The following is a 22,547-nucleotide window of genomic DNA, read 5'->3' as shown; positions in this document are numbered from 1 at the left end:
GAAAACAGGCAGCGATCTCTTGAACTTGGATGCAGCAACGTCTTACTAGACATGTCTCTGGAGGCAAGGGAAATAAAAGCAAAAATGAACTATTGGGACCTCACCAAGATAAAAAGTCTCTGCATAGTGAAGGAAACAATCAACAATACTAAAAGGCAACTAATGGAATGGGAGAAGATATTTGCAAATGACCTATCAGATAAAGGGTAGTACCCAAAATCTATAAAGAACTTATCAAATTCAACACCCCCCCCCCAAATAATCCAATGAAGAAATGGGCAGAAGACATGAACAGACACTTTTCCAAAGAAGATATCCAGATGGCTAACAGACACGTGAGAAGATGCTCAACACCACTCATAATCAGGGAAATACAAATCAAGACCACAATGACATATCTCACACCTGTCAGAATGGCTAAAATTAACAACTCAGTTAACAACAGATGTTGGCAAGGATGTGGTGAAAGGGGAACCCTCTTGCACTGCCGATGGGAATGCAAACTGGTGCAGCCACTCTGCAAAACAGTATGGAGTTTCCTCAAAAAATTAAAAATAGAAGTACCTTAGAGCCCAGCAATTGCACTACTAGGTATTTATCCAAAGGATACAAAAACGCTGAATTGATATGGTACTTGCACCCTAATGTTTATAGCAGAACTATAAACAATAGTCAAATTATGGAAAGACCCCAAATGTCCATTTACTGATGAATGGGTAAAGAAGATATGCCATATATATATACATATACGTATATACATATACATATACATGTATATATGTATATATATACATACATATACACACACACACACACACAATGAAATATTACTTGGTGATGAAAACGAATGAAATCTTGCCATTTGGAACAATGTGGGTGGAAATAGAGTGTATTATGCCGAGAAAAATAAGTCCATCAGAGGAAGACAGATATTTTATGATTTCACTCACATGTGGAATTTAAGAAACACAACAGATGAACAACAGAGAAATTAAGGAAAAATAGGAAAGAGAGAGGGAGGGAGAAAACAGAGGGAGACAAACCACAAGAGACTCTTAAAGAGAAAAAGTTGAGGGTTGCTGGAAGGGAGGTGAGTGGGGGGATGAGCTAAATGGTGATGGGTATTAAGGAGGGTACTTGTTAGAATGAGCACTGGGTGTCATATGTAAGAGATGAATCACTGGATTCTACTCCTGAAACCAATACTACACTGTATGTCAACTAACTTGAAATTAAATAAATAAATAAAAGTAAAAATTAAAAAATAAAAGAAAAAATAAAATACTATGTGCATATATACTTATGTATACATTGATTAACTTTGGAAAGAAACAGAGGGGTTTGTAACTGAGGCTGCCTTCCAGGAAGGGAACTGGGCAGGCATAGTGACGGGGAGATTTCTTTTTCATTGCATACCCTCTGTAACTTTTGAATTTTGTATATATTATGTATCAAAATGAATTTTTGATTAGGAGTAAATGAATTAAAACACCCCCCAAAAAGACAGAGGCAAACTTAGAATCCTGAAAATGTTTGGAAGTTTCAAGATACCAGTTAAAACAGACATCCCATTCAATTTGCTTGTTTGTTTTCATTTGTTTTTGTTAGCCGAAGCCATGACTTTCTAATTTAATTTTGAAAAAAACAAGTGTGGGAGACTGAAAATTCCCCACAGTGGTCAATGCAGTTCTAAATTACTTTTGGTTAAGTTGGTCCACTTAGTTATAAATGTGCATGAGGAGGCACCACAGATTTTAAATCTAAAGTCCCAGTGGTGGTGGGGAAAGTCTCAAAGCATTTTGATGACTGGGATCCCATTCTTGGAGGGTTTGTTGTTGTTGTTGTTGTTGTTGTTAATCTAGAGCAAAAAGAACAATTTCTAAATGGTGCAGTTTCAATAGGAATGGGCTAGTTCCCAAAGGAATCAGACCAAAGGCCAGTACAGTTCAATAGCAATAGTCCATTTCCAAAAACGTGTCAGGCCAAAGGCTATACTCACAGAAAGGACAAGGCCTGAAAACAGATTCTGAATAAAGCCAGGAGAACTCATACACAGAGAGTGGAGCACAAAATCCAGGAGAAAACTTACCCTCAAACTCCAGGGTTGGCAAGAAAGCAGTGAGTCCAATTAGCTCTGGGGGTACCACCATCTGTTTGCTCACCAGCCTTGGAATTGTTGGGGGTCTTCTCTAGATCCCACTTCTGATCACCAATTATTGTTAACCTTAGAAATAAAACTGTCAGTTATTTTACCAGGAATAGCAGAGAACTGCAATTTGGAACAGGCAAGCTACTGCAAAACCACAGGCAAATCCTGAGAACAAAGGAGAGGACTGCTCTTTAAACAGAGGAAAAGGGAAGTTTGGAGGGCTGTTATAAAAAAAAAAAAAGTCACTGGAGTAAACTGGGAATCTGAAGTATAGTGAGTTTCCATTGGCTGAGTTGAGACAGTCTCTCATTGGCAGGGCTGTTGCTGGGGAAGGAGGAAAACCTTTCTTCCTCCTGTCAGCATAGTAAAGTAGTTGTGGACTTGAGGGGTTTGGTCTCTTCCTGTGGAGTCTGAAATTGAGGAAGAGAGGTAGGGCCTGAGAGCTCCCCCTGTTGGCCTTTTTAATTAAAAAATTTTTTTTTTAAATTTTTTAGTACAATTTATTGTCAAATTGTCTAACATACAGTGTGTAAAGTGTGCTCTTGGTTTTTGTGGTAGATTCCATGTTGGCCTTCTGACTCCATCTCGGTAAGGCTTTCTTTTCACAATGTTTCGATTTCCTTGCTGATCTTCTCATTTTGTTCATGTATTGTTTTTCCTAATTTTGTTTAGTTTTGTGCCTGTGTGTTCATGTAGTTCACTAAAGTTCTTCAAAATGATTATTCTGAATTCTCTGCCATAAAGTTCATATATCTCCATCTCTTTAAAGTCAGTTACTGGAACTTTATTAGTTTGTACTCACTGTGTCATGTTTACCTGATTGTGATTTTCAGATTCATTGTGTTGGTATGTACACATTTGACTAAACAGTCTCTTAGTGCTGACTTTACAAGTTTGCTCCGGCAGACACAGTTCTTCACAAGTCAGCTCAGCTTGAGGTTCTGGAAGGGTCAGTAGACAGTGTATTTGAGTAAGTGGGGCTTGCTATCAGGCTTTCTATTTGAGTGAGGCCACTGTCCAAGCCCTGAGGTCAGTGGAGTGATACTGGCTGGGAACAGTCGGATAGCACTGTTTTCTTGATTCCATGCACCAGTGTGGTTGTAGAATGGGCTCTGTAGTTGCCCAAGTTCTCTGGTCAGACTGCCTAGTGCTCTACTCAGTAGCATGTGGGGCCATGAACCCATTTCCCTCTCTAGGCAGGACAGCAGAACAGACTCCAAGATGCTTCATTGGTTATAGACAAAAATCAGGCAGAACTGCCCACGAAGTTCTCTGGCCAGATAGGGCCACCACTTTGGTTCTGCAGTTGGGAAGAGTTGCCGGATGCATTCTTTGCTTGGATGCCACTGTAAGCAGTGCAATAAGATGAGCTATGCAGCTTTCAGGTATTCTGGTTAGGCTTCCTGACTGTGAACTGGAGGCCATATTCACTCGTAGATGGGGGTAGAAATTTGCTTCCCTGCCTGGGTGAAGGGCTACAACAGGCTGTAAGGGCTGCATGGCTTGTTGGCTGGAGGCCTGAAACAGGCAGAACTGCCCTAAGTTTCCTTGACTAGATGGGACCATTGTCTTGGTTCTCCTTGAGAACTACTTGCTAGTATCTGTACTCCGGGATCACCAAGAGGGGGAACACAATCTGCCAATTTCTGAACACTGGTTGCTATGAGACCTTCCTATCTATTCCATCCAAATCAAATTCCACACTCAATCCCTACAGCTTACACCTGTGATTCTGGTTAGGGAGACCAGAGTAGGTTTTCTGGGAGTGTCCCATAAAGGTGGGAAAGGCTAGATGTCCACCTTAGTCTCTCCCCTCTCCCCCTCCCCCCCCCCCCCCCCGGAGAAACCATAGGCCGGAGGGAACCCTTTCACTGTAGTGCAATGACAGCCTGGGAGAGGGGTGGTGAGGTCAGAATGTAGTAATTTCTCCTGCCCTTTTCAGACACCATGGTCCAGGGAAATGCTATAACGTCACTCCCATGTTCTGGAATTTTAAAAATGGGGCCTTATATATGGATGGTTTTCAAACATGTTAGTGTAGAAGAAAAACTTTGATCAGGTCAACACAGACTTAATGAGAAAGGGTTTGAACAACTGGGAAGTCTGCCTCTGTCAGGAGGGAAGCAGATTTGAAAGCTCAGGAAAGTGGGCACCACGGTTCTCCTTTGTATCATGAGAAATATTAAGGGTATGGAAAAGGAACTAACATTTTTGAAGGAGGTAGTAAATACCATGGCTTTTCCCACTGGTGTTTTGGAGGTTATGTGCGTGGTGGACCTGGGGGTATACCAACCCCATGCCCTGGTGGCCAGAGCTGAAAGGCTCAGGCATGGTCTCCATTCTGACTGCCCTGACCTCACCAGATATTTCTTGATGTCTCTGAGCTCATCTTTCTGTCCACTCCTAAAACAAAAAACAAAGACATTAGCTACTGGACATCTGAGTCTTTAGTAGGGACCTGGCCCTGTGCTAGGCACACTGCAGTGCACACCATCACCCTAAAGGCCATCCTGTAGAGAAGACACCATTATCTCCATCTTTTCAATGAGGTAATTGAAACACAGAGAGATTAAGTAACTTGCCCCAAATATTAAATAATAGCCAATGACTGGTTGACACAGGGCATATTCACATTTCAGAGACACTATGGGTTTTCCTCAAAGAACAGAATTTGGCTAAATCTCCACATGACAGATAAAGAGTGGGCTGTGGGGACTCGGGCGCATCAACGTCTGCATCCACAGAACAACAGGGTGCTTTCTCCTGGCAGGAGCAGTATAGATACGTCACATACAGAGAAACAGTGCTTACCAGGCAACAAATTCTTGTTGATCAGCCACAATTCCAACTCCTTTGATCGTAAACCAAGACTCAATATATATATATCCAATTTGGTACATAAAGAGCTCTTAACAGTCTTGGGTCTTGGGGACTTTAGAGGCTGGGTTATGGGGGTGGGAGTGACAAAGTAGTTCTGGAGAGTGCATGGGCAGGAGGAGGGAGCAGTGACAGCATCCTGGAGGGTGGCTGGGAGCATATGAAGCAGGGGTGTTGGCATTGTGAGCAGCAGCTGTTGAGAGGAAAGCACTCCTGGCTGGGTGGAAGGCAAATGTTTGGGCTATAGGGCAACTGCCCGCAGAGGGGATTCACGAAGTTGAAGATGATATACTTCCCCTGTAGGAAAAGAAGAGAGAGAAGGTCACTGGGAAGCCACTGGAATTAGGACCAGAAGGCTTTGGTGTCTTTGGCTCAGGGATTTAAACCCTTTGGACCAACACAGTAGGCCTTTCTTGATGCCCTTCCTCTCTTGGGTGCTGGTTTCCAGGCTGGGCTGCTATTTTAAGACTCTGTTCAGCTGTTGGAAGTCTTCCCTGTGTCCCCCAGCCACCCCAGGTTTTCTGACTCAGAACACCCTTTCCCTCTGGTATTGGACTTGATGTTCCTTGTTGGACTGGGGGCCTGGGAAGCAAGGAGGCCTTGCAGCTCCAGTGTTTCCCAGGCTTTCTGTGGGAGTATGTGATGAAGGGATAAGCCTTCATCTCAGCCCTCAGGCCAGGATCCAGGTCCCCCAAAGTCAGGGAGTGTAGGGGTACCTTCCCATGGGTGATGGGAAGATGGCAGCAGAACCCATCGGTCTCTTGGTGTGGGAAGAGAATGATACTGCTCAGCATTCTGAAGGTCCATCTGCCCAGCCAGACAGTGAGTATTCATTGAATGTGACCAGGGCAGGCCTCACTACAGATACTGGGGACCACAACATTCTCTAGGCACTGGGCCCAGTCTTTGAAAAGGGTCTGATCATGGGGAAGCCCAGGGAATGATTCCCAGGCAAGCCTGGATGTGTGTTAGCACACATCCAGTGTGTCTCCTCAGCAGGGTCCCCACTCCCAGGCATGCCCAGGACTCCTAATGCTCACCTGGCCACCAGGGACAGTCATGCTTGCCTGAACCAAGCAAATGACTAATGCAGCCCGCACTATAGATACTGGGGACACCACGTCCTCCAGGCACCTGGCCCAGTCCGAGGTTCTGATCATGGGGAAACTTAGGCACATGATTCCCAGGCAAGCCAGGAGCATGCTATTCATGGGCCCTAATTCTGAGCCCTGCATTGATTTTGGGGAAACCATTATGGTTTCATGAGTGCTGACCTGATGGGGGGGGGGGGGCAGGGCAGTGAGAAGGGTGGTGGCAGGCCCTGGGGTTCAAGTCTAGCTCTGCCACTCCCAGGTTCTGTGACCTGGGGCAAGTTGCTTGATTTCTCTGTGCCTTAGTTCCCCTTGGAAAAAGTGGCATATTAGTACCTGCACGTACAGTTACTGGCAGGATTGAATGTGAAATTATGGAAAGTTCTTAGACTGGCAGCTGGCATAGGAGGAGCTCTGTAACAATTAGCCATCACAACTATTAAATTCCAAGGGGAACACCTGTAACATGCAGGCTTCTCCCCACTGTCACAGGCAGTGGCACGTGGAGGGACTCTACTAGCTGGCAAAAGCACGCAATGTTGGTCAACAACATGGGGGTGTCACCATTCCTCCAGCATTCCTGGCACATGAGGGAGCCGCCCAGGAGAGTCTCAGAGGATGAGGGTGTGGATCCAGCAGATACAGGTTGGGGAGCTCGGTGGGGAGGGATGATGGTTGAGGGTCAGGAGAACTTGCTGGCCTGCCTCCTTCTCCAGCTTCTTTCACTTAAGTTTGGAGGCACTGGGTAACACTCTCCCCAAGAAAGCTTCTTGTCCTTCTGATGGGGACCAGCAAGGAAATGCAGGCGCCCCACCCAGAATCCACACGGGAGGCTCATGAGCACCGCGTCTCCTCGTCTGGGGCATCCTCCCGGAAGATGCCTGGACAGGGCTCTCTGACCCATAGTCCCTGAGCTCAGCTGCCAAGGGCAAAGAGAAAAGGGCGCCTGCCCAGGGAACATCCCTGTGCCCCTGCTTACCGCGTTCCTGGGCTGACACCACATCAATGGGATCTGGTTGCAGCTTTGCACAAAGTCACACAAGGTGTCCAGTTTGCCCTGAAAAGCAGATGTAGCTGTGAGGAAGCTCCAGGGCCTGGCCGTCACCTCCAGAGGGGTAGAGACCCCTCTGCCTGAGATGGCTCCAGAGGGCTCTGTCCCCAGGAACACACCGAGGCCGCCCTGTAGTCTCCACCTGGGGCAGGGGCCTGGTGGCCTTGTGTGTTTCAGGGCAGGCAGTGTCAGTGTAGGTCACAGATTGTTTTGGAACCCGAAATGAGTCTGTATTTCTGGTGTAGGAGGAGAAGGCAGGGGCTACTTTGAGAGGAAGGGTCCAAGGTGGGGGACATGCAGGGTCACAAGGAGAGGTCTTGCAGGGGAACGTGATGTGGGCATCAGGGAGCTGGGCAGGAGCTGGGAGAAGGGGACAAGGGCCTGCACTGGGGCACACCAGGAGCAGGTGGGGACGAGGGCTGATTCCGGGGCTGCTCCGGAGAGAGGAGGGGAGGACACCAGTGAGAGGCCCTGGACCCAGGGGCAGGTGGCCTCCCGACTTCAGGACCTGCAGTTCAGGCCTCTCTGGGCCCTACTGAGGGGGCAGGTGGGGCTGTGCCTTGTGAGCAGGAATAAGCCCCAGGCCATGACCTTTGCCCTGTCTGGAGGCGGTTTGGCTTCTTTGAGCCCCCAGGCTGACTGTCTGCAGGCTGTCATGTTGCCATCTGGGGCTCCTTGCAGGGTCAACAGGGAGACAGCCGGACTAGACTAACGTGCCCGGGCCCTGGCAGAATGGTTCCAACAGGTGCATCACCACAGATGCAGGACCAGGAGGAGGGCACAGCCCATAAAGGAAGAATATTGGGTTCTTCCTTCCTCAGCCAGGACTGCCTGGGGCCTCCCCACCCTGTCTTCATGCCTCCCTGCAGGGATGGGAGCTCCCTACCAGGGTGCGGCCCTAGCACTTTCTGTGAGGATGTTTCCTCACAGCCTCCTCCTCCTTGAGGCCCTTGTCCCCATGTCAGTGTGTCCAAGGACAACGTAGTTAGCTTAGTCCCTCACTCTGCTGAGCTGACTCATGGAACAAACTTTGCTCAGAATTTTCCTTAAATGATTCTTTTTCTGACCTGTGGGAGACTGTGATTGAGCTTGTGTTTTACTCCTCTGCCTGCTGGCCACAAAAATGGAAGCCATTGTTGGTGCTGCTGACAACCTCAGACAGCCTGGGACTGGTGGGCTGTGGCCAGCCACCAACATCTGCAGACCTGGGCCCCTTCCAAGCCTGGTGCCGGGCTCCAAGTGGTGTTGGTGATGGCAGGAGACCTCACACTCTTTGCCCTCTCCTGGGGCCCAGGATTGGGATGGCCTCGGCATTTTCTCTGGTGCCCAGCAATCGATGTAGTGCCCACAAAGTTCATCTCCACCCAAGCCATGGTTCATGTGGGGGCATGGACTGGCTGCCCTCCCTTGTCCCTCAGCCCCACCTAAAGGCCCTTCTCACCTCTATCCGTCTTATAGTGTCTTCCTGGTACATACAAGAAGGGACAATCACCGGGGTACGTGTCTGTATACATGTCTCTGGCTTCTAGGAAGAGAAAGCACATTTTGCTGTTTTGTCTGGGAGCTTCTGGTGCAGACATATAACATCTGTTGCTCCCGCACCTCTTAGTGGCCACTCAGCAATGGTGCATTGGGAGATTTTAAGGACACATCAGTAGCATCCTACACTATGTCAGTGTCCCACATGGTAAAAACCAGGAAATGCAATTTATTTGTAAATATGACCTTTTCCCCAAAGGCTGACAAAGTCTCTCCTGTCCCTTTGGTCCCGGGGTCTGCCTTTGGTGGAAAACCCTGGTCTTAGGGCTGTGCAGTGGACAGGAGGGCTGTCAGGGTGGGAGCATTTGCAGGGGCCCAGGCTGCATTCATTTGCCCCTGGCAGATGCAGCCTCCTCAGGCAACAGTGCCATCAGTCAGTACAGCGCTGGCCAGTGGGGTCTTTTTCCTACCCAAACCCAGGCCCGGTCCCCTTCCTCTGACATAGTGTCCTGCTATAACTACTTCCTCTGGATCTCTTTTAGGCTTCTACCCTGAGGATCCACAGACAGCTCACCGGCCCTGGCTCTTTGTGCTCATCTGGGCCGGGCCTGCCTCACAGCTCAATGCCAAGTAACACACTCTCCTCCAACCTCCCCAGCCTGTAGTCACTAAAATATAATTGTGGCCAAGCCTGTTGCCCTGGCGGGTGACAGGGATGGAGATCAACAAAATGCAGCCCAACATACATCAGAGCCTGGGCAGGGACCAAGTTCTGAAATCGAAGGCTCCTTTTCTGAAAGTTCACCTGTGTACTATAAATAGTCCTTTGGAAATTGATAAAAATTTAAAAAGCCACTAATATTTCAATGAGGATCACAGCACTTGCTGAAACAGGTTATCTCAAGTTACTAATTTGGTGGCAAAGGCCCTGGATCCGGCTGTGGCGCACACTTGGGAAAGGTGTTTTGAGTCCTAAGGCCTCCTGAGGCCCCTCCCTGCCGCTCCATCACCCTCTTTTTTCGGCCAGCTCTCTCTGCCCAGGTAGGTGGCAGGCAGTGGGGCAGGGGGTAGAAATGTCCCACAGGCAGGTTTTGTGAAGGTCTGTGTGGTTCCCTTTTGTGAAGGTCTGTGTGGGCACTGGGCACGCTGACATGAGGACAAAAATCAGGACTTACCATTACTATCTTCTGTACTGGTAGCTCCTTGCAGGGCTAGAATGTTAAAGAGACATGAACATAGGCTGGAGGAGCATGAGGGCACTGGCTCGGCCATGCAGACAGAAGGGGACCCTACTCAGCAGCAGTGGGACAGAACGTGGGCTTTGGGTGTCAGTCTGCGAGCCCACTGTCTATGGGATGTGGCCAACCGGCTCCAGCATCCCGAGGCTCAGGCTCCTGGGTTATCAAAGGGATATCGGACCTCCCTGGCGGTGGACAGGGAGACAGCCAGACTAGGGTGCCTGGTCCCTGGCGGAGGTGTCCACGCAGTAGTTTTCATTAGGAGCCCTTCCATGACATGAAGACAAGAGAACACATCCAATTCCCTTCCTCCTCTCCCCTCACCTCCCACAGCCCGCAGCCTTCCCTAGTCCCCACTCTGTGCTGACAGCCCCCACTCCCGCTTTCTGTCCTCACAGCTCCCCCTCCACAGCAACCTGGCCTGCTTCTGTCTTGCTGCTTTGCTCTGTCCTTTCCCACCTCTGTGGTTTCCTCTTCCTTCACCCAGCTCTGTCCCGGGTCCTTGCAAACCCAGCAGCCAGTACGTCTGCCCTTCTCCCTCCCCGGAGGCCAGTGTCTCTCCTTTGCTAGGGCCCTGATGCCACAGCCTATGAGGCTGACATTTTACCCGCCACCCCCAGGTACCAATACCAGAGCAGACACCAGACTGTGAGCTCCTGTGTGCAAGATGGTGGCAGCTCCTTTCCCATCCCTGTGTGCCAAGTATGGGGCCCATCATGTCCTGGCCCTTAGTAATGACTGAGGAAGGAAGGAGGGATGCACTGGTTGTGTGCAGAAATCTGTACTGGTTTCCAAGGCTCAGTTGCCCCAGAGGCTAGGAATCATCCCTTCCAGCAGATTCTCTTTTGTGGGCCCCAGTGCCTCCTATGGGACCCGCTTTCCTCTCTCAGCATCAGAGGCCTCTTCTGGTGCTTGGTCTCCCTGAGTTCTCCAGAAGCCTGGCTGCTGTGATGCCTCCCTTGTCACTAGGTACTGGGGTGACTTCTCCCCAGAGGACAGGGCAACTCATAGGCCACTTCTGGAAACAAGCATGAAGCAGGGGGTCCCTGAGATGCAAGCTGAGTCTCTGCCCAGGAATGGTAGACACAGTCTGTGCCTGTGTTTGCTCATGTGATGAACTGGGAGCTGCTGGGAACCTGCCCACTGGCAGGATCATGGGGTGAGTGGGGCTTGGTTACCTTGTGGCCTGGGGACAGTTTGTGTCATAGGGCCGTGTGGATCACTCACAGGGGTCACTCACCTTCCTGCAGCAACAGAGACAGCAGATCACCACCACGATAATGATCAGGGTTGGGACGAACAATGGGAATAGGTAGTCAAGGGTAGGCTTTTCTGTGACAACCATGGGTGCTGGTGCCTCCTGTGTGACAACTGTGGGCACTGTTGTCTTCTGTGTGCCAACTGTGGGGACTGAAGTCTCCTCCTTTGGGGCATCTGTGGGCTCCGATGTATTGGCCTGAAAAAAGCACAAAAGTCAGAGTCCTGGGTGGGTCTGGATGGCCCTCACTGGGTGCCTCCCCCCAGCACCTTACACTACACCTGCACATCGCCTGTTCCCACTCACCTCAGATTTCCCCACCTCCAGGGAGCACTGAAGGCCTGGAGGACAAGACTGCACTCAAAGAGCTGCTGCGGAGCCCTGGGCCACAGAGCCCACCACTGGCTTCGTTCCGAGGCTCTGGCCCAGAGCCCTGACAAGGACCGGAATCCCCATGTGTGACATGCCAGCCCTCACTGCACGCCTCAGCCGCACGCGGTGCAGTCCTGCCCTAAACCAAATGCTCGGCTTTCCCTGATGCAGGGGAGCTACAGGGGACAGAGTCTGTGCCCAGGAGGGGGAAGCAGGGTGGGGGCCCATGAACTCAGGCTCCTCCTGAGTTCTTTCCTAAATGTGCCTGCTGAGGGCGGCCTGTCAGGCTCCTGAGGGACAAATGGCTGAGTGTGGTCTGCTGGTCGGTGAGTGCCTGTCCTGACACAAGTGAACACACAGTCGGAGGACTGTCTGTGCTGCTGGAACCCTCCCAGCTGGGACTGGACACTAGGCTGGTGGCAATCAGGCACGGGCATCGCTCCTCCCAGGCAGCCCTCTTCCTGTGCCTAACGTGCTCTGTCGCCCATGTCATGCTGCCCCGCCCCAGGTGTCCGGGTGACGTGGAGCTCCGAGAAGTGGGCACCTGGGAGCAGCACCCTCTTTCCCACGTGCCCGTCCCTGAGCTGAGTCCCAGGCCCTCCCCACAGCCCTGGCAGCTTCCCACCAAGTGCCGGAGAGCAAGGTCCAGCAGAGGTCAGAGAGTTAGCGGAGACGGATGGCTGAGGAGCACAAGAAAGCAGCAGAGGCAGAGGGGAGGCTGATGCCCTCTGCAAAATGACAGGGGTGTTCCTCAAGCGGGCTTGGGCTTGCGGGCAGTGATGGGCGTGTGTGGGTTCATCTGTGTCAGCAGCTGCTGAAACACCCTGATTGCACAGGGCCACAGTGGGTCCCGCCCTCCAGATCCCCTGTGTCTGGGGCCCAGGTTTGGAGCACCCCACTGACCCAGAGGTCCTGGACTCGGGCTCCTAACACTTGCCTCCAAGCCTCTCCCACTTGCCCAGCTGGAATGCAGGATGGAGCCCCGAGCTCCCCACCACTATTCTTGGGCCAGCAGAGGTGGCAAGGGGCGAGGCGGGGTGGCAGAGCCCCAGCACCATTTCTGGACTCTGCTTAGAGCTCTAACCGTTCCCTTTCCTTTGCCTTCAGGGACGCCTGGTTCCCAGAGAGAGACAGCAGAGGTTCTGTAGCACCTGCTAGACAGGAAGCTACATGGCAGGTGCTCTTGTGGAAGCACTCCCAGGGCACCTCACAAGCCTGATGTGCGGATGGTTTGCCGATGAAGGGCTGAGGGCCCCAAGCTGGCTGTGAGAAGTTGTCCCAGCTGCCTGTCTGCATAAGCTACTTTCTCAGGCCCTCCAGCATGTGTCCTCTTTCCGTGCCCCCCCTCCCCCCCGCCAACTATCTTCTCCTCCAATGCCAGTGCTCTTGACAGTCCCAGGATGGAGGATGCCGCCCCACTGTGGCACTCACACAATTCAGGCTGGTTACTTTCATGCTCTCCTCAATGAAGGTGACACCATTGTTCAGGCTGTATTGAACGATGACCACCCTAAAGCACAGAAAGGTCATGTCGTGTGTACTACCCTGCAGACGTTTTGTTCTTGCACTTGGCTCAAACCACAGCCTACAGCTGTCCTCATTGTAAAGACTCTGATAAGCAGGCTTTTGATCCATCATTGAGCACACAGCATGGATAAGAGGGGGCTCATCCCAAGCCCTACAAGGTCAACCTCTGCAGTGAAGGCTGACCAGGCATGAGGAACCCTGCATGGGTCAGATGCCATCATGGCCATAGGCTAAGTTTCCAAGGAGGTCGGCTTGGTATCACCATCCTGACTCTTCTCTATTTACAAAGTTTTGGCTTAGCCCTGATAGGCTGCATGTAGCAAAGGCACCACCCTTGGGAACATCAGTTCTCATATTCTGCCCTCCTCAGCAGAGACTGGGCCACAGCAGAACCCTGAGCATCTCAGGGGAGGACCAATAAGAGTAGTTATGAAGGATGCCCTGAGCCCTCTGAAACAGACATGTAGTGTCACAGCAGAAGTAGCATCCCACATTCTGTATAGCACATGGTGACAAAAACTGCCCACTGGTCCCTGACCTGAGGTACTTACTGTCCAGGCTCCTTAAATATATGTCCTGGGCAAGCTAAAGATTCATCATCCTTAAGTAGAGGTTTTTTATCTAGGAGAAAACCACAAGAGAATAATGTCAAGGAGCATGTCCATCCATCCATCTCCCCTCAGCTGGCCCCTGGCAAGCAGACTAACACTGGCAGATGCCAGCTTCTCTTTGCTGCCTTCCTCTGAGCCCCTGCCATGCACCAGGCCCTGTGCAATGCCTGGTTGGAATGGAAAAGGTTGAGTCCCTGCTCTCAAGGGCCCTACATTTGAGGGATGGGAGGGAGACAATGAAATAACAAAGAACAAAATAAATGTTGAGAGGGACACTTCTTTAGACCACAATAAACAACAGAAGGCACAGCGAATAGAGGGGAAGGGACAGCTGCTTAGGAATGTGGGGCCTGTCCTGTCCCTAAGAGACACCATTTCTCTTAAGGGACTGAAACATTTACTGTGTAATGTTGTGATGTCTGGAGGTAGCTCTGGATTTACCAGATGGCCCTGCAGTAAGACATCACGGCACACAATCTCATCAGGTCCAATGAATGCACTGGGGAGGCTCAGCGGGAGATAGTCCTACTGTACCACCCTGCTCTCTGGGGAGGATCACACCCATCTCAGCGTGAGGGCACATCTACGTACCCAACATGTGCTTCTACTGGCCACTCACCCATCATGGAGGAATACCTGATGCCTGAGTATTTCCTTACATTATAGGCTTACATAGGGGATGTGGTTTAGCTCGACTGTCATATTGACTTCCTCTTGCAGTAGAGGAAAAAGAAGCTGAGAATAGAACCCTCATTTGGTCAAGGTCAGACAAGTAATGTGTGCCTGTGCCAGGATTCCTGGGCCTGGGCCTGGGCCTGGAAGCTGGCATCCTGTGTCAATCCCAGATGCACACATTCTCCTGTGAAGCTCCCAGTGCACCTGGCCCAGGGCTGCCTGTGTTTCTCGCCAGCAGACTCAATGGATTCGGGTCCTTGTCTCTCAAGGCCAGTGAGAGCTGAGCCAAGGGAGGGGGAATACAGCTCTGGGGCACACCCAGCACACCACAGCCATTCCTGGCAAGGGTTAAAGCCCTGCTAGGAGAGGCTCTTGTGGTTGATGACTTCCCAGCTTTGAGGTATAGGTCACCAGGCTTCCCAGCCAGGTCTCTCCTTCTACTTGTCCATGCTGATCTATCCTCACAGGACCAACAGTGAATGGCCAGCAAGGGCTTTAAAGGCCTGGTGGGCTGAGGGGAAGGCAGCCTACTGTAGGGAGTTTGTCACTTAGAGGCACCAAGGTGGCTACTTACGGAGGATATTGTCGACATCCAACTTATATCTGCAAACAATTTCATCCATCGTGTGTTGATGTAAGTCAGTATCATAAAATCTCATATCATATTCTTCTGCAAAGTCAATATCCAAAGATCTGTGTGAGGGAGGGATGAGGGCTGTCTTTCCTCTGATTGGCTACTAATAGCAGGTCACCCAAAAACTGCATTTCCAAGGACTCCTCATAAGGAAGCAACTACGTCAAAACCAAGATGTGTGACCCGTGTGGTCAGATCCTCACCTGATTTCACTGAGGGTCCACTATGAGTGCTGAGGGGGCTTGAGCACTCAGGGTCCCCTCACCTCCACCCTTGATCTTTGGAGCCCATTAAGGCATTCAGCCTCATCTCCTGCATAGGGGCAATGCCAGCCCTGGGTTTCTTACCCCGAAATGTCCAAATACTCTCTGAAGGGTGCAGGAGGTCCTCTCCATGGGGTCTACCATATACATGAGAGAAGAGCTAGGATAACAAGGCTGAAAACAGCCCTGTCCCATGCCGGAGCTGGTTGTCCAGGCCTGGGTGCCTTATGACTTCCTGATGCATGGAGTTTCCTCCTCCTCCCAGTCTTTCTGTTTGCCTATCACAGGCTGAAGGCCCAGGAGCAGGGATGGGACTCAGGTGAGGCAGGCAAAGAGCCCAGGACTCTGTACAGAAGAATCCCCCAGGTAAAGATAAGTTCTGTCTTAGCTGTGGTTCTGGAAGTCTCACATGATTGCTCTTCCCCTGCCTTTGCCTGAGGCTTCATGGACTACAGACAACCCGCCCAGGATTCAGGAAGCACTAACTCTCTCAGTGTGGAAACACTGATATGTGAGGTGCAAGTCTAGGCCCTAGACCTTTACCAGGGTGCTGAGGCTTCCCTAGTGCTTCCCAGACCCTGAAGTAAACACCAGGAGACAGAGAGGACAGATGGTAGACAGGATCCCAAAGGATTCAGCCAGGATAACATGCAGGTCTTCAGCTGCAAGCCCAAAGTCATTAGCCTCCACTGCTGCACATGTCCAAGACTGAATCATTCCAGTCCCTGAAGCCTGATTAGCCTTAGGTCGATGAACTAATGGAACAATTTCTCAAAATTCCAGGGCAACCTTGGATATGGCTATCCTGATTTCTCCTGCTTCAGGTCTTCTTGCAGCTCCCACTGATTGAGGCAACATTTACAAATTCTGCTTTAAAGAAAATAGATTCTTGCCCTGTAGCTGAGCAAGTCCTGCTGATATGGTATGTTAGTCTTTCAAGTGTTTCCCCAAAATTGAAGTCAACATTGAAAGTCTACATATTGTCCCTAAAAATCCATATTACTAGCTTTTATGGAAAATGGGAGCACCTGGCATCAGCGGGTTCATATTTCTACATGTCAACCATTGGCTTGAACATGGGCCACTGTTTTGTTCACAAGGGAGCAGTTTGCCATGGCCAGCAGACCACCACTCCAGAACCAATCACACTGCAGTGAATCATCCTTTGTTTGGCCTGAGCCCATCCTAATGTGCATGGAACCTGCCTGGCACCTAAAGGCTCCTGCTGGCAGTGGCCCTGCCCAAGGAAGCTCATGAGTCTTACAGAAGTGAGAAGAGAGCACTGAGGTTTTGATAGAGGGCAGGAGGGGCAGCTGATGGCCCTGTGCTAAAAAAATCTGCATGTTGTCCATCTAGGCAGGCTTGATGTCCTTAAGGAATATGTTCTCTCTAACCAAGCTTCAGGGACTGGAATGATCCAGTCTTGGACATGTGCAGCAGTGGAGGCTAATGACTTTAGGCTTGCAGCTGTGTAAACTGTGGTATACAGTAACCAATACCACAATTGTGTCAGGTTGCCTTCTCACTGTTCACACTTCATAAGGACCCTTCCCATCATGACACAGGGCTCTATGATTGGCCTGGAAGGAGCAGTTGGCCTTGTCTCCTGCAAACCCTTTCACCAGCCCAGCTAGGAGCACCCTCAGCAGAGCTGCTGGCCCTCAGTCTCAAGGAAGTGTCATCTGCAATTTACATTCCAGGATTTTTTGTTGCAAAGAAGCATTTCCTTGCAAGACAGAACTGTAAATTGATAGCCCACATTATAATTAGATACAGGCAGAGAAGGGAAAAGTCAGCTGGCTGCATGTGGACAGATCAGGCTCCAGAGGAGGCAAAAGGCAAGTAGAGCCTTTCTTCCACAAGCACACAGGCAGAAGGAACCCTAAGTGGGCAAATCTGTGCCAGGCCCAAGCCATGTAACACCGGTGTTCATCCAAAATGACACTCCTCACTAACTGAGCATATACTATGGGCCAATCTACACTTTCCTTAACCTCCAACACCCATGAGTTAGGCATACCTATCCAAGCTTACAGAGAGGGAAACTGAGGCTAAGAGAGGGCAGATGGCCTCTCCCAGACCCCTGGCAGGTACAAGGCCAGGATCTGACATCTAGAGCTTAATCCAGGCCACTTCTGCCCCCCTCTGTTCTTGTCTTAGTTCCGAGCAGCTATCACGCCATTGCTCAGGATGTAGGGCAGCCACTGAGGATAGGGCTGCTTGACAGCCTGGAACCTTGCAGTGTCTGCACTACTCGGGAAACTTGCACACTGTCCATACGTCTGTGACCCCCTTCCCACCATGTACGCCTTGCAGCTCTTCAGGCCCTGCTCAGTCATTACTTCTCCTCTACAGCAGTGCCCTCTGTGTCCCCAGGCACTACTGCTCTCAGAAAACGTCACTATGGAAAGTCTTGGTAAGTGGAAGGCAGGGTGATGGTGTCAGACTTTCGAGCAGAAGGGACATAGAGTTAAAGGATTTTGCTTTGAAGCCAAGGACAGATGAACACTGGCTTTCAGGGAGCTGTGTTTCCCAGGTAGAGTCCCACTGTGCACCCACTCTCGGGTGGCACAGGGACCATCCAGTCCCTGGCAGGGAGACCAATCCTTCTTTATGAGAGCTTTCTTTCTGGAGGAAGAGTTCTACACCAGGCCTCCTGGGCTCCAGAGAGAGGAGATGGGAAGGCAGGCAGCCCACTGACAAGTCAGGAGGAAGCCAAGCAGTGAGGAAGGACAACCAACCAACCATGAGACTGACAAGGGCACCAGGTGGAAGTGACCTGCCCTGGGAGGGTCAGGCTCTGGGACACCACCTTCTGCTCAGCACCGGCTCTTTGGGAGAAATTCAACTCTATTGACCAACATTTAAGCTGTGTGTCCTCTTAATGCCACAATTCTACTTCTGGAATTGATCCAGGGAATCCTGACCCACGCCCACAGAGAGGTGAGCCTCAGGGTGTGCACAGCCTGCTGTAGCCACAATATCGACCAGGGGAGACTAATGAAAGAAATTTCCTCCATCTGTGTAATGGAGTATGTGCAGATGGCTGGAAAATGTTATGAACTGCATGATCCCATTAATGTAAAAATACCTTGAAAAGCATATATAAATAGCTATTTGCATCTATATGATCAATTATATATGGTAGCTATTTCTGGGAGGCAGTAGTAGTAGAAAAAGGGGAACCTCATTGTGGAGGGACAGTAGCTATCCAAGCTGGTGGCAATGGTGTCTTTGCACTGCTTTTGCCTTCTGGGTCCTACTGCCCTACAGTCTGCTTTGCCTTCTGCACACAGTGAGTCTCCTGGCCACCCTGCAGGACCTGTCCACCAGCTCTCAGAGAAAAGCCCGCCTCTGCCCTGTGTCCTACTATGTGCCACCACTGATGTGCCATGGTTGTTGGGCTCTGTAGACACTCGCTCTGGGCCAGCCACACACAGGAAAAAGAATGAGAACGCGCCACCTCCAGCTGTCCTCCCAGACACAAATATCGAAGTATATCCAGCAAACATACAGGAGTGATGATTCTCCAAACCACTGTGCCAAGAGTACCTGGCCAAACAGAATGTTTAAATACAATGTTCATGCTACCTGAGTGTACTGAGAAGAGATTTTACAGGACCAAACAGCCTACGGAGGAAAAACTGAGAAGAATTGCCTTCAGCGGTTGGGGACAAGGATTGCCTGGCAAGTGATCTGAGGAGATTTTCCAGGGACAATGGTAAATTCTGTCTTCCTGGAGTGTGCATTTTTTCATAAGTTGTCAAATGATACACTGAAGTTTGCTGCAATTTAAGGAGAGCTCTTAAGAAATATTAGTATAAATAGGGCCACCTGGATGGCTCAGTCAGTTAAGCATCTGACTTTGGCTCGGGTCATGATCTTGCAGTCTGTGAGTTCGAGCCCCATGTCGGGCTCTGTGCTGACAACTCAGAGCCTGGAGCCTGCTTCAGATTCTGTGTCTCCCTCTCTCTGCCCCTACCCCATTCATGCTCTGTTTCTCTTGCTCTCAAAAATAAATAAAACATAAAAAAAGAAATATTTGTGTAAATAAAGATATGCAGACTGATGGGTTTTGGAAGTGAGGTAGCCTGATGTCTGTAATTGACTTGAAACACATAAAAAAATAAGATGCAATGTGTGTGTGTGTGTGTGTGTGTGTGTGTGTGTGTGTGTGTAAGAGAGAGAGGGAGAGAGACAAAGCACATTGGATAAATAAAGAAATATGGCGAGATATTAAACAGTAACTGCAAAATCCAGGTAGTATAGACAGAGGTGTTCATTGTACAGTTGCTTCCACTTTGCTGTAGGTTTGAAAGCTTCCTTCATAAAAGGTTGGTAACACATCAAAGAACTGAATGAGAAGAATCAACCGTGACACAGCCAAGCAGAAGTCATGGCACATTCAAGGTGAGAAGCGACTAATGAGAAGGACAGACCAAGGGCTGTGGGAATCCAGAGGGGCCAGTGAACCAAGAAAGGGACAAGGATGAACCTCCTGTGAGTGTGGCATCAAAGGATGGATGGGCTGGACCCTGTAAAGTGGGGGGAAGTAGGGTCTTGTAGGAAGCCTAGTGACACCCCCAGCCTGAGAGCTGAGGGAAGACCTGACTGGCCCTGCTGTGGGGCCAGGGGCCTCAGACTTCCAGGCCAGGCTGGGGTTAGGGAAGGGGCTTTCTCAGTGCCCTGAGGTCCTGTGCGGAGCACAGGCCTAGAGGCAGGAAGGCCAGCAGAGGCCTCTCTGCCTCATCCTGGAGAGCACCCTGAGAGACTGAAGAGGTCAGGAGTGTCGTGCTCATGCCCTGTCTGCTTCCCAAGGCACCCTGACCCACTGATTTATTTCAAATGACAGCCTGATGAAATGGCTCTTTCTATTTCATTTGGGGTCCAGGTTCCTGCCTTGAGCTTTGCCTCCAAGTGACTGTCATGTCGTGTGGCAGCTTTCGTCAAGAGGGCGACAATCTTAAAGGTCAGAGCAGGAAATGCTGAGTTGAGCTGTCAGCGGGTGTGTGGCAGGCACCTGTAACCCTGGCCAGGCCGCCATGGGGGATGGACAACGACTGATGTCTGCACCTGCAGTTTGACATGCTGCTCAGACGCCATGACCTGCGTGTGTGCAGGGGACATAATCAGAGGAATGAAGCTGTCAGGTCGGCTGCACGGTGGGGTGCTTTAAAGCAGAAGCAGGGCAAGAGCCTACTTGTGTGGGAGTCTCCTGCCCGCCTCCAACCTCTCACTGCGAGTTGGTTAAGAAGACAGGAAGAGTCGGAGAGCTGCTGCCAACAGCTGGCTCAGCGGGAGACGCTTTCATACTGGTGATTTTTTGTCCTCCCCCCCCGCCCCCCCCCGCCCATGAGCTCAGCCTTGGGGTGGAGGCGTCAAGGATGGTGGGGCTATTAGTACCACTACTATTGGTTAGGGCTTCCCAGCTTCTAGATCCTGTGCCGGTCCTTGTAAGATTGCCCGGCCTTACGTCTTACGATAGATGAGCTAGTGGGTGTTGTTGGAGACGAAAGGGGAGCTCACAGATATTTGGTAATTTGCTCCAGGTTGCAGCAGAGCCAGATCTGAACACAGCTGTGTCTGACCCCATGGTCTACTGCACGATAGCCTTACAGTTAAGAGCACAGAGGCTGACCCGGTCTCTGGGTCTGCGTTTGGCCAGATCCAGCTGTGTGTGCTGTTACCAGGGGAGTAAGTGTGCTTATCCACCCTCCTCAGTACCAGTCTCCATGATGAGACATATAAGCCTGTACACACAGAGCTCATCGCAGGGAGGGGGCTTCTATCACAAAAGTCACTGCACAGGATGTCCTCACCAGACTGACTCAGGGACCTTTGTAGGGGGGGAGAGGGCACGCTTGTGAAGTTCCAGATGTCGGGGAGAGGCGTCCCCCATAGAACAAGGTGTGTTTAGTTGTATTTGTGTGGATACCTTTTGTCGGACTATGTTTCTAGTATGATGCTGGCCACTGAACTGTATCTAATTCTTTTATTTTTTTTTTCAAATTTTTATTTAAGTTCTAGTTAATATACATTGCAATATGGGTTTCAGGAGTAGAAATCAGTGATTCATCACTTACAGATAACACCAAGTGTCCTCATAACAACTGCCCTCCTTAATACCCATCACCCATTTAGCCCATCCCCTGCTTACCTCCCCTATCAAGCCTCAGTGTGTTCTCTATAGTTAAGAGTCTTTTGTGGTTTGCTTTCCTTTCTTTCATCTTACTTTCCATATGGTCATCTGTTTTCTTTCTTAAGTTCCACATAAAATGAAATCATGTTATTTTCTTTTCTGACTGAGGTATTTCACTTATCATAATACACTGTATCTCCATGGCAAGAGATACACTGTATCTCTTTGCAAATGGCAAGATATCATTCTTTTTTATGGCTGAGTAATATTCCCTTGTGTATATATAGGGCATCTTCTTTAATTATTTATCAGTCCATGGACATTTGGGCTTTCCATAATTTGGCTATTGTTGATAATGCTGCTATGAACATCAGGGTGCATGTACCCCTTCAAATCTGTATTATTGTAATTTTGGTGTATATACCTAGTAGTGAAGTTGCTGGTCATAGGGTAGTTCTGTTGTTAAATTTTTAGGGAACCTCCATACTGTTCTTCAGAGTGGCTGCACCAGTTTGCATTCCCACAAACACTGTAAGAGGGTTCCCCTTTCTCCACATCCTCACCAACACCTGTTGTTTCTTGTGTTGTTAATTTTAGCCACTCTGACAGGTGTGAGGTGGTATCTCACTGTGGTTTTGATTTGTATTTCTGTGATGATGAGTGATGTTGAGCATCATTTCATGTGTCTGTTAACCATCTGTATGTCTTCTTTGGAAAAATATCTGTTTATGTCTTCTGCCCATTTCTTCATCGGATTATTTGTTTCTTTGGGTGTTGAGTCTGATAAGTTTTTTTTATAGATTTTGAAAACTAACCCTTTATCTGATATGTCATTTGCAAATATCTTCTCCCATTCAGTAGGCTGCCTTTTAGTTTTGTTGATTGTTTCCTTCGCTGTGCAGAAGCTTTTTATCTTGATGAAGTCCCAATAGTTCATTTTTCCTTTCGTTCCTCTTGCCTTCGGAGACACATCTAGTAAAACGTTGCTATAGGAAAAGCAAACAGGTTGCTGCATGTGTTCTCCTCTAAGGTTTTGATGGTTTCCTGCTTCACATTTAGGTATTTTATCCATTTTGAATTTATTTTTATATATGGTGTAAGAAAGTGGTCCAGTTTCATTCTTCTGCATGTCACTGTCCAGTTTTCCTGACACCAACTGTTGAAAAGACCGTCTTTTTTCCAT

The 22,547-nt window shown here is 49.7% G+C and overlaps 1 protein-coding gene across 1 annotated transcript in view; it reads right to left on the bottom strand.

The window, feature by feature from the left end:
- Window positions 1-1,691: 1,691 nt before the first annotated feature.
- Window positions 1,692-22,547, bottom strand: part of LOC132675375 (anthrax toxin receptor-like) — a 66,332-nt gene continuing 45,476 nt past the window's right edge. Inside the window, exons 10-18 of the mRNA XM_078434493.2 lie at window positions 14,903-14,998; window positions 13,594-13,663; window positions 12,947-13,025; window positions 11,126-11,341; window positions 9,823-9,858; window positions 8,610-8,693; window positions 7,097-7,174; window positions 4,961-5,323; window positions 1,692-2,224 (exon numbers count right to left, since the gene is read on the bottom strand). Coding sequence (XP_078290619.2) covers window positions 5,096-5,323; window positions 7,097-7,174; window positions 8,610-8,693; window positions 9,823-9,858; window positions 11,126-11,341; window positions 12,947-13,025; window positions 13,594-13,663; window positions 14,903-14,998 — 887 coding nt within the window. The 3' untranslated portion in view covers window positions 1,692-2,224; window positions 4,961-5,095. The remainder of the gene's footprint in view (window positions 2,225-4,960; window positions 5,324-7,096; window positions 7,175-8,609; window positions 8,694-9,822; window positions 9,859-11,125; window positions 11,342-12,946; window positions 13,026-13,593; window positions 13,664-14,902; window positions 14,999-22,547) is intronic.

The sequence above is a fragment of the Panthera onca genome, chromosome D2 (genome assembly GCF_046562875.1).
Source record: "Panthera onca isolate mPanOnc1 chromosome D2, mPanOnc1 haplotype 2, whole genome shotgun sequence".
Classification (NCBI taxonomy): domain Eukaryota; kingdom Metazoa; phylum Chordata; class Mammalia; order Carnivora; family Felidae; genus Panthera; species Panthera onca.
The sequence above is the reverse complement of the archived record's forward strand: the minus strand, read 5'-3'. Positions and strand labels throughout refer to the sequence as shown.